This window comes from Haliotis cracherodii, unplaced genomic scaffold (genome assembly GCF_022045235.1).
Source record: "Haliotis cracherodii isolate W230 unplaced genomic scaffold, xgHalCrac1.p SCAF_5, whole genome shotgun sequence".
Taxonomy (NCBI): domain Eukaryota; kingdom Metazoa; phylum Mollusca; class Gastropoda; order Lepetellida; family Haliotidae; genus Haliotis; species Haliotis cracherodii.
Window position 1 is genome coordinate 58,918,834 of NW_027266308.1, and position 11,883 is coordinate 58,930,716.

Sequence of the window (11,883 nt, forward strand, 5' to 3'; positions counted from 1 at the left end):
GCATGCAATATGGCGAGTGTCTACATTTCGGCACTGGATGCAATGTGGTGAGTGTCTACATGTCGGCCCTGCATGCAATATGGTGAGTGGCGACATTTCGGCACTGTATGCAATGTAGTGAGTGTCTACATTTCGACTCTGTATGCAATGTGGTGAGTGTCGACATTTCGGCCCTGCATGCAATATGGCGAGTGTCTACATTTCGGCACTGGATGCAATGTGGTGAGTGTCTACATGTCGGCCCTGCATGCAATATGGTGAGTGGTGACATTTCGGCACTGCATGCAATGTGGTGAGTGTCGACATTTCGGCACTGCATGCAATGTGGAGAGTGTCGACATTACGGCTCTGCATGCAATGTGGTGAGTGTCTACGTTCCCTGTCGTACTCGTCTTTGTGGATAAAAACAATGCAACAGGATGAAACCAAATATATAATTAGCATTATTTTCTTGCCGGTTGTCAGAAATGATCTAGGGCACGAGAGGCCTATTTTAGAAGATGACGGATTGACAAAGTTAAAACCATTTGTGGAAAACTACCTCGCCATGCATCATAATCAGTCACGTGGAAAACCAACAACAGGTATAAAGGGGGATCATTTCGATATTCTTGCATCCCGCACTACTCCCGCAATTGTGTCCGATCTGATCTATAGTGAAATTGTAAGTAGTTTTAACATGTTCAACCATTAGTATATCTTCGTAAACCATTAGTAAATCTTAGTTGAGCATTAGCAAATCTTAGTAAAGCATTAGTAAGTCTTGCTTTTTTATGCTAACCATACGCACTGACAGTGTTATCAGTTGAACAGGACATGCTCAGCCGAACACGTGTTGCCCTCACTGTTAGTAGGCGATGATTAGAGAGTGAATGAGTGAGTTAGGTTTAACGCGTGTCTTGGTGTGGGAGGAAAGTGATGCAGGTCTCAGAAGTTTACCATTTTGGTGAAACTGAAGAGCATGGGTATGGTGCTGACAAACCTAGAAACATAATCGGGGCGAACTGGTATTCAAAACCACAATCATAGGTTTCTGATGTCCCCAAGGGACTTCGCTCACTACAGCGATTTCCGAATTATCCATAAGCCAATCTTGTCTGCATTGACAGTGGGCATCCTCCGTGGTCTAGTGGATGGAGCGTCCGGTGGGAGATCGGAAGGTCGGTAGTTCGATCCCTTGAGCGGGTCTTACCCATGAAAGATGGTACTTGTTAAAAGATGGTAGTTGTAGTTAACCTGCCTGGCCCTCGTCATTCAGGGGAAACAATGACAGTGGTCAACTCGGAGTCAGTATACTGTGACTGAGTTGGGTAGTCCATCTGAAAATGCAGCATGGTATCTCAGTGGGCTAGAACTATAACACCAGCATTAGTCCGGATTATCACAAGCACACCACACCCTTCCACACACGCACACGTGCATGCACATCGCTTTATAAGTGCAATAAGCTTGAACGCGACGCCTCATTGAGACTGACTGATAGCATTATGGATTTCAATGTCTGTAATTAGTCTTCCCATGCAAAGTAACGAAATGTCGCATAGCAAGAAAAAAGAAGTCAATGCAATGATTCCAGATTGTAGATATCTATGAATTTATCAGGTCTGTGTTTTGGAACTCTTGTCTGAGAGATGCGAATACGGGGATACTTCAAATAGTGTTGTCTGTGTTTACTGTTATAAGGGGCGGTGGGGTAGTCTTGTGGTTAAGGCCGAAGGCCTGGGTTCGATTCCCCACATAGGTACAATATGTGAAGCCTATTTCTGGTGTCCCCCGCCTTGATATTGCTGGAATATTTCTAAAAGCGGCGAAAAGCCATAGTCTCATTTACTGTCATAAAGTAGCATGAAGGATAAAGGAATCTAATTATACGTGATTAAATGTAAACGATGTCTTATATATAAGTCGTTCATGTTGTTTGTCACTTGTTTGTCAATTAAATCATGGCAATGAGAGGTAGTGAGGGTTTGATGGCAAGTCTTAACAAGATTTTTATCAGCACATGAATGACATTGAAGAGTCTTTCTTACTTCACAGCTATTTGAACAGCAGACATGAGGTTCGCCGTATTTCTCCTTGTCTTGGCATGCGTTTGCGCTGTCGCCCTAAGCGCTCCTCGTAAAAGGAGGTGCAAAGGCAAAGGTGAGAACGGCAACGGCAATGGCAACGGTGAGAACGGCAACGGCAATGGCAAAGGTGAGAACGGCAACGGCAATGGCAAAGGTGAGAACGGCAACGGCAATGGCAACGGTGAGAACGGCAATGGCAATGGCAACGATGACAACGGCAATGGAGAATGTGACGAAGGGAACAATGATGACAAAGCTGATGACCCGAACAACAACGGTAACGGCAATGGCAACGGCAACGGTAACGACAACGGTAACGGCAAAGGCAACGGCAATGGCAATGGCGACGCGTAACGGCAACGTTAACTGAGGTCGAACAAATGCTCTTCCAGCGCATCTTTCTAAATGTAAGTCATATGAATGTGACACACTTTGAGTTAACTGTTTTTTTGTAAGTAAACACGACGAACCTTTTCCATAAACTTGTTGAATTTATATTTCCTACCTTTGAAATGACATGCTGGCAAAGCAGCAATTTATATTTGAATAAGCATGGATGCATTGAACACATGCACAATTCACACCAGAGGGTATATGGGCAACATTCCTTCTTGTCATGTCGGTTCGATAGGCTAAATTGTACTGGTACATGTGATGGTACAAAGTGGTCAGAGCATGTACCATTATGCAATCAGTATCCATTATCCATTATCTCAACTCCTATACGTGTTGGGGATGTTGCAAACATAATGGACTGACCAGTCCTCAATGAAAATTGAGCCTAAATTTTTTTTAACCCCCCCCCCCCCAACATCTTGCAACAATGTTTTTTTTGTCAACAGTCTGAAGCATAATTCAATTCTTTTAAAACATATTCTGGGATAATTCTCACCTCCCCCTCCCCCATTAAATGGTTCATTAAATCATGTAATAAGCTAATATGAAGCCCTATCACGGTGGCGTGTGCGTAATCGAGTCTGTATTACCGGTGGTCGATAGAATGAAGGCTTAACGGTGTACCATGACGAGAATATCAGTTATATATTGTGGTGAGAAATCCAACCATTATACCACCACACATCCAGTGTGGTCCTCAGATCCGTACTGATGATGTACGGGCGTATAACGTACTAAACGTATGCTTTTACTTTCAGGTGAAGCAGTTTCCCAGCGAGCGTAATCATGAATTAATGTCTTGCAATCTTGAATAAAAACTTTCCCCTATCTTTCAAACTTTGTCGACAATCTTTTTGTTGTTAATTGTTGAGAGCTATGACACTTGATAGATGTTTGACGATAGGTCCGGCCATTAACTGATATTCGGAGAAATTATTATGGCGATATCTTCATCATTTGTCAGATAAGGATAGTTGAGATCGGCATTAAACAACAATCAAACGAAACAAAAATGACAAGTTGAAGGTTCGTGGATTCTAAGGGGTTTTCTACATTGTTTAAGGTGGAAGATCACAAACAATTGTTTGTAGAGTAAATTATTTAGATCGGGGCTCTCGACGAAAGTGAAAGTTTAAAACCATAACACTCGCATTGCAATGAGCTGCCACACGCCACACAGTGTCCTATCAAAAACCAATCGGTCATACTGGTCAGTTATCAGCTTTAGATGTTCAATGGTATTATAACCGCTAAATCAATACCATTGACATCATTTCTCCCCCTTTTTTGTTGGGGAACGGTTGGCCAGGTCGTCTCAGGTTTGTCAGTACCATACCAATACTCATGGGTTTCATCAAAGTGGTAATTTAAAACGTCTGAGGCCTGTATCACTTATACCGTGATATAAACGGCATACTGTTCAAAGCGGCGTTAAATCCATTCACTCACTTACGCAATTCAAACCCAACCTGATACATTAAATACACGTCTATCTGTAATAGTTGAAAGTGAAAGTTTAAAACGTAACACTCGCATTGGAATGAGCTGCCACACGCCACACAGTGTCCTATCAAAAACCAATCGGTCATACTGGTCAGTTATCAGCTTTAGATGTCCATTGGTATAATAACCGCAGGTCTAAATCAATACTATTGACATTATTTCTCCCCCTTTGTTGGGGAACGGTTGGCCAGGTCGTCTAAAGTTTGTCACTACCATACCAATACTCATCCATTCACTCACTTACGCAATTCAAACACAACCTGATACATTAAATACACGTCTATCTGTAATAGTTATCGGGTATGTCCACCTTGGACATTTGAGAATTTTTTCAATTGTTGGGGATTCATGGAAGAATAAGCCACAACAGGGCTTTCCCCAACATTACACGGAAGCTCACAGGGCGTGATGTAACTGCATTAAGCCCAGCTCACTCACTCTCCACTTTTGTAGATTTAAGGTTCCCAGTATTAAATGTTGTAACACATGATAACTTTCAAAGGACTGGCCAGTTGCTATCAGGTCAATCTGTTTATTAAGTAAAGAGGCATATATATCTTTCATACCGTAAAGCGCATGCTAGCAACAGATTATACTCTCATTTAGAAAATGGATTTGTACATTCATGTTGATGTGTAGTAGGATACAAATAAGTAAATTTAGCTAAAAAGAGTGTGAAATCTATTTTCAAGAGGGGGCAGGGGTGGCCCTGTCGTCTAACGCGCCGCAATTCGCTGTGCAGATTTGCGTCCCCTGGACACATCAGAAACCTATAACTGTGGGTTCGAATCACGGTTCGCCCAGATTATGTTTCTAGGTTTTTCATCACCATACCCGTGCTCGTGGCTTTCACCGAAGTGGTAAACGTCTGAGACCTGCATTACCTCGTGGCTTTCATCCCACAATAAGCTGATACGTCGTAGTACAACTGGAAGTCTGTTCAAAGTGGCTTGAAACTAAACTCACTCACTCACTCACTTGTCATTTCTGTGTTCTCTGTTATTAACATCGTGGCCAACTATGCTGATCCGATAAATGTGAGCGCTATGACATGGTCGTCACATTTGCTATTGCCGTAACCATAGCTTTCCCTTTTCCATTGTCGTTATGATATACGTTGCCAGGATTCCAGGAACAAAAAGACCTTCCTTGATTGTTCTAAGAGTTAGGGTTAATCTTTTGCGACAAGAATTTGTTGTTACATTTGCTAGACCCTACAATCCATCTATCCTGGTACGGAGTGTTATGGAGCTTTATATAGAGATCCAGGGCAAAAGTTGATAGTGATATTGTTTTGTTACATCAATCGTTACACTAATAAGCGCAACTGGATTAGTGAAGTGACTGTAGGAGCGGGTCTGTTGAAACGCCTTAAAACCCTTTCTTAATCATATTTGTTTGTTTGTTTGTTGTTCAACTCCGCACTCAGCCATTGTCCAGCTATATGACGGCGGTCTGTAAAATAATCGAATCTGGACAAGACAATCATGTGATTGACATCATGAGCATCGATCTAAGCAATTGGGATCGATGACATGTATCAACCAAGTCAGCGAGCCTGACCACCCGATCCCGTTAGTCGCCTTTTACGACAAGCATTGCAGCCCAAAGAGATCGCAGTGCCTTGTACGAATATATCATTAACATGTGCTTATGAATCTATCAAATAGTGATTATACGTGAAGGTGAACGTATGCTGCCCCACCGGGAACACCCGTCACTAACACACGCAAAGGCATGTCAGTTTTTCACCTAAAACACACACGGTAAGGGTGCACGCCAAAATATAGAATTGCACCAAACATCACAATAGCCACTCATGCATCATATTTGGAAATTTCCTCCACATGTTGGTCGTAAAAAGTGTTGAAGGCCGTAATGAGGCATTGAATGTTGTAGCCCTGATCAAACAACTTTTGAACAAGAGCCACTTGACGCTGTATTCATAGAAAGAGCATGCTTGATTGCATTTCAAAAGTTATAAAATGAAGACACCAAAGACAGGTGCGGCTGAAATAGTACTCGACATACAGGAAAACATACGTATCATCCCTCGAGGAACATAAGACCAGAAGAGCCCCTTGGCTCATCCCTTCACAGCGAATTGCGTCGTCTTTGACTGCATGGTCACTCGTGCCCTCTCATTATAAGTACCGTGGTTTATGTTAATTATTATATTTATCATTATGTTACTTATTAACTGTCATATACTAAAACCATACACATGGTGTGTGTTAGTTTAGCATTATGAAAACCGCCTAGTGGAGCGTCTGCCCGGAGAGCGGAAGGTCAGGGAATCGCACCGCGTGATACCGAAATACGTTAAACGAAGGTACTTGTTGTTACCCTCCCTTTCGCTCTGCAATAAGGGGCTAAAATAAGGACTGCTCGACTCCGAGTCTGAGTATGCTGTGTATTCATGTTCAACTACGGCATGGTATCACAGTGTGCTAGGAATATAAACTCGGCATTACTCCGAAATAGTACAAGCACACACACACACTCCAACACACTCCAACACACACACACACACACACACACACACACACACACACACACACACACACACACACACACACACACACACACACACACAGGCATGCATGTCGCCATGAAATTGCAACGATATCAAACGCGACGTGTAACCCCATTTCTCCTCACCTAGCTTTAAATGTTAAATGTATGTGCCACTGTTCTTACAAAACAGTAACACATCATATACAAGATTAATGATATAGTTATGTCGCATATATTCTCCAACATTATAAAACACGGATCTCTTGTTTATGGCGTGATTCACAAACACAAAAAGATAATATTTACGTATCACGATACAAGTGTTTCTGCATCCATAAAAGTATGTATACTGCGCAATACATGTCATTCAAACAACTTGTTGATCAACCAGCAAACCACGACATGCTCCTGGCAATGGTTATAGTAATTCACATGCATAAAATATGCATATTGAGCGTGACACATCATGGGTAATTATACCGCGGTTTGTTTATCCTGTCTTTTGTGACGTCACGAAGCAGGTTCTGCAAGGCGTGAAAGAGATAAAATATGACATATTGTGTATGATAAATGAGAACTAGGTCAGGCATGACGTTACACGTGTGTCTATATAATAAGAGAGTGGACGATCATCAGGAAACGTCACCATACAAGAGTATAATATTCGTTAACACCACTGGTCTGATGTAAGTATAACAATTGTCATTCTTTGTGCATTTATTACTTCTTAAGTTAATGTCGCACGTGTTATGATTAATACATACAAGGAACAAACATTATTCCTTACTTTTAACAGGAAGAGAATTAATTGATGCCAACCTCTTTATTATGAGGAACAAAACGTTAGGGAGTATATATTGACTCCTTCATCGGGTGAATAAATGCTATGGAGCAGAGAACTGCAACGTGTTGGATACCATTTATCGATTACTAATCACCTGTTAGCGTCAATTAACTGTTGTCATCCCTTCTTAGGTTTCCACCTTTGCTATATTATTACTTTTGTTGTTCTTACGAGTACATACATATGTACCAAAAGCCGTTGAAAGATGACACTTGTTGTTACCCTGCCTGGCGCTCGGCATGAAGGGGCTAAAACAAGGAATGGTCGGCTCGGAGTCAGTATACTGTCTGAGTGGGGTAGTCATCTTAAAACTGCGGCATGGTATCTCAGTGGTCTAGAACTATAAAATCGGCATTTATTCCGGACTGGTACAAGCAGCCACACAATCGCGTGAATGCACCTCACAATAAGTGCAATAATTTTAAACGCGACATTAAAACCCATTTCACCCCACCTCAACACAATTGGCCCATAACGATCCAACACATATGACTATTTAATCTGATAACGTTTAATTGTTTTCAGATTCACTATGACATCACACGGTATAGTACCGTTTACCATTCTTACGTGTGTCAGCGTTGCTCTGGTGTCTGGCGACGATGCATCAATGACGACAATGCCATCTTCTGTGGACACGCCAACCCCAATTCCGAGCATGGACTGGCAAGGTAGATAACAGTAAATGTAGACTTTGATAGGCATTTAGAAGTTGGAAGAACATGAATATATGACGCATTTTCATGGATAGCAACTTCCTTTTTTCTTTGTACGACGTTCCAGAGCTACTTTTTGTTCCTTTATCATTCGCTGATGAAGGAGCAAGCAGTAGCTCTAAAACGTCGTACAAAGAATAAAAGAAGTCGCTATCCATAAAAACGTGGCTTGTATTCAAAAGTAAATATGTTTTTTGTAAAACTTCCAATTCCTACAAACGTTGTTTCTCCTGTACAATTAAAAATATGTAATCTGTCTGGTAATATTGTTTATCATATAATGGGTAGGTTTCTCGGCAGGATAAACCCAACGGATAAAAACGATATCCGTTGGGGTCATATGCGGATAGAGATGCACATATCAAAGGACAAGTATGGACTACTTTCACTGTTTATAAACAAACAAGTCGGCGATCGAGTCAGAATTAACCATCGGGAATATGGATAAACTACAGGGATAATTGCTATCATTATCAAAAGAACAGTCTAATATACTGACAATCAGTGTCTCACTGTGACGGAGCTAAGGTATTTTATAAGTTTTGGCAACTTTGGAGATATATAAATTTCGAAAGATTTGCGAGGGCACGAGTCCTAGCCAAGCGGGATCAGTAGCCATATCTGTGCTTGTAGACCTCTGCGGCTTGAAAAAAGTTGGATTTGGCCGAAATATGTTTGAATTGTTACCTTGTTTCTTTTTGTCGCTGTGTGTACATCTGACTACACTTCTTAACGTTATGACAGGACAGATCGACTGTCAACAACATCTGACCGTGGCCGTGACGTCTCATAGACTAGGGTTAGAGTAGCTTCCCTTTGACAAAGGGCAGTTACTCCAGCTGACAGACCCATGGATTGCCGCGAAATTGTTGTGTTGCGTTTATGTTGCTTCGCCACTGTATAAGAAATAGATTTCAGTTGGAGCTATATTGGCTACTGTCACTGTCCGACTGACACACCACTTACCCTGTGACGTAATAAGTATTAATGCGCTCATTCCAGGAAAACTCGCAACGTTTCGGTAATGTTTGTGAGAGAGTGAAAGCGATTTTGAAGTACAGAATTAAAGAGTGACATTATATGATAAAGAGGTTATCACGCTTGTGTGTTTGGGGATGGTAAATACAATAAGGCTCGCTAAATACAATTTTTATTCCTAATGCAGGATATTTCCCATCCCCAAACACACTCGCGTGATAACCTCTATTTATTGGCCTGTACTATGGATGGAATCGACTGATTTGCTTATTTATATTGTGCCAGGAGATACTAAGTGTTTTCGAACATTCGACTTGATCATTTGTAGTGATGTGTTCTTTCTGTATATAAGTAATGACTTCAGAACCATTGGCTTTTGGCAGGTCCCCGCCCATTTCGTGGCTTTGGCCGTATATTCCGACCCTTCCGATGCCTGATAGGGTGTCGGTTTGGCAACGCCCCGTCTGACTGTACGTGTCCACGTCGACCAGAATATACCTGTGCTGTGAGTAGAATGGTAGCTTCTCTCTTTAGCAAATTGAAATGTAATTTTAGAATCAAGGTGACATATTTACTCTGAATGCCGTTCTATTTACTTCAGTTTTTATCATTTGCAAGGTGGGGCACAAGTACTGACGTTGTCCTCTGGGTTTGTTTTGTTGGAATGAAGTATTGTACTGAATGAGGTCGATCTAATGCCAAGTCTTTTTGTTGTTTTTTGTTACATAAGCGGAAAGTCACTATATGGCTGGAAAATTGCCGATGTGACTTTAAATATTAACTCACTCACATAAGCGGAAAGTCGGTGGTTCGATCCCGAGTTGCGTCATACCACACGACGCTAAGTGCAATAATTTTTTACATTTAAATATGACAACCCCTCTGCAGGAGGTCACGCCAGATGAACGTTCTAATCAGCTCGCTGACATGGCAGTTTTTGATATCTCGTTTCAACGAAATCATCCAGAACAACTTATCGGTATTCTGTATTTCATAACCATGCCAAATCTCTGGTGCTCTGCGATTCCGACTACAGTATACTGATGTGTTTATGAATCAACATACCATGTGTTCGCTATATAAAGGGAGCACCTGTCACAAACACATGCATATGCAAGTCAATTATTCACCACCTCCCCTAACGTGACTCCTATTGAGGGTTTATCATATTTTGACTGTTATCAATTAGAACCACAGAGTCCGTTCAGGCAATGGTTTCCTATCGTTTAATGTGTACCCATAATGTGTTTCAGCAATTGAAATGTACAGATGACAAGGTGTGTAAGGTGTTGTTTGGCCGATTCCCCCGCTGTGTTAGAGATCAGGCAGGTAAGTCGCACAGCGTCTCCAAATGATCGTAGTGTAGCAATAGTATTATTCATCACATACTTTTACAAATCTACACTGTTACTGTCGTCTTATTAAAATCTTAATGCAACACGGGGTCCTGTCATGCAATAGAGATGTTAAAAACCATTTAAATGAAATATAAATATTGCCAATGCAAGAGAATATCCACTCTAGATTATCCTCCGAAACAGATTCCATTTGGCGTCAAGGGCAAAATAGCTTTGAAAATTATATGAATGGACCACTGGAAGTCAGTGATGACACCAGGTGTTGGCGAAGAGGGTGAGCATCTCCTGCCCTAACACATTGAACACCGCAAAAAACCTGATCAGGTGCCTGGACACCTCGCCTATATTTCTTAAAAGAATATTTTTCTCTACCTATGATTCCAGAGCTTGGACCGGTTTTATCCGGATTGATAGATTGATAAGAATATTATTGAATTTTCAAACTTCATTTATCTGATCTCACAACTGTACGAGACACAATTTCCTTACCATAAGGCATAACGTACCGTTGCTGTGTAACATATATTTTGCAGGGTTTGTAGGGATTGTTACATGCTGGTATTGTCATTGTTTGTACGTGCTTGTCATTCCATTCCCTTTGACAATCCGAGTTAGATTTGGCCTCCTTAACTCATGCGACTAACGGGTTCGGGTGGGCAGGCTCTTGGTTGACGCATGTCATCGCATCCCAATTACGTTGATCCATGCTCATGATGTCAATTACTGGATCGTCTGTTGCTATCGCTTCTTGCCGTTTGGTATTTTCTTGAAGATGTTTTGTTATTAACTGTAAATTTCTCAGTTAACTTGTCAATGGAGACTCGTTTCGGAAAGCGCCATTTTTGTTATTTGACCAGCGTGCATTCCTTCGCTTCCAACAATTTTCTCGATGTGAGTAACATAATATTTGACTCGACACAAGAAATAGCCTATTTTTATACATCTGTAGTTTGTGAACTGAGCAAGGACGCAGGGACATGTTCAGAGCTGGTGCACCGTTTCTACTACAACAAAGCCACCAGAAGGTGCGAGGAGTTCCACTATGGCGGCTGCGGAGGAAACGGAAACAACTTCCGGAACAAGAGGGCGTGTATGAGAACCTGTAGGAAGAGAGGCGCCTTCTTTAACAGACCTTAACATTGTAACTGTAGTAAATCCATGCTTTACTTGAATTCCATGTAGACCAGAGCCGTATTGTCGTATCCACATAAAGTTGATCACACGTCATGCATCATTGCCAAAAATTGAAAAATAACTTGAGTATTGTCTTGAATATTGTCCATCAATCGTTTTACAATAAAATGTGTTAATTTGGAATATTTTGTTTTTGAATGCCTCGTGATTAATACGCAGATTCGCCAAGGTATAAATCCTTGAATCGATCTGTCAGGTACAGGCCCATGGTCATTTACATTGAAACAAACGCTGATCTCAAGCCAAAATGCCCCTTCCTCCCTCTTATTTACGAGGGAATAAGTGAATATATAATCTTTCCCACTTAT

At 41.4% G+C, this 11,883-nt stretch overlaps 2 protein-coding genes across 2 annotated transcripts; both read left to right on the forward strand.

Annotated features, from left to right (window-relative positions):
* Positions 1 to 2,054: 2,054 nt before the first annotated feature.
* Positions 2,055 to 3,249, forward strand: LOC139442958 (putative carbonic anhydrase 2). The gene is made up of 2 exons (XM_071223882.1): positions 2,055 to 2,364; positions 3,224 to 3,249. The coding sequence occupies exons 1-2, from the start codon at positions 2,055 to 2,057 to the stop codon at positions 3,247 to 3,249; spliced, it is 336 nt and encodes a 111-aa protein (XP_071079983.1).
* A 3,824-nt stretch (positions 3,250 to 7,073) lies between these two features.
* Positions 7,074 to 11,614, forward strand: LOC139443925 (uncharacterized). The gene is made up of 5 exons (XM_071224814.1): positions 7,074 to 7,171; positions 7,855 to 8,000; positions 9,407 to 9,528; positions 10,277 to 10,352; positions 11,331 to 11,614. The coding sequence occupies exons 1-5, from the start codon at positions 7,074 to 7,076 to the stop codon at positions 11,516 to 11,518; spliced, it is 630 nt and encodes a 209-aa protein (XP_071080915.1). The 3' UTR covers positions 11,519 to 11,614.
* The last annotated feature ends 269 nt before the right edge of the window (positions 11,615 to 11,883 follow it).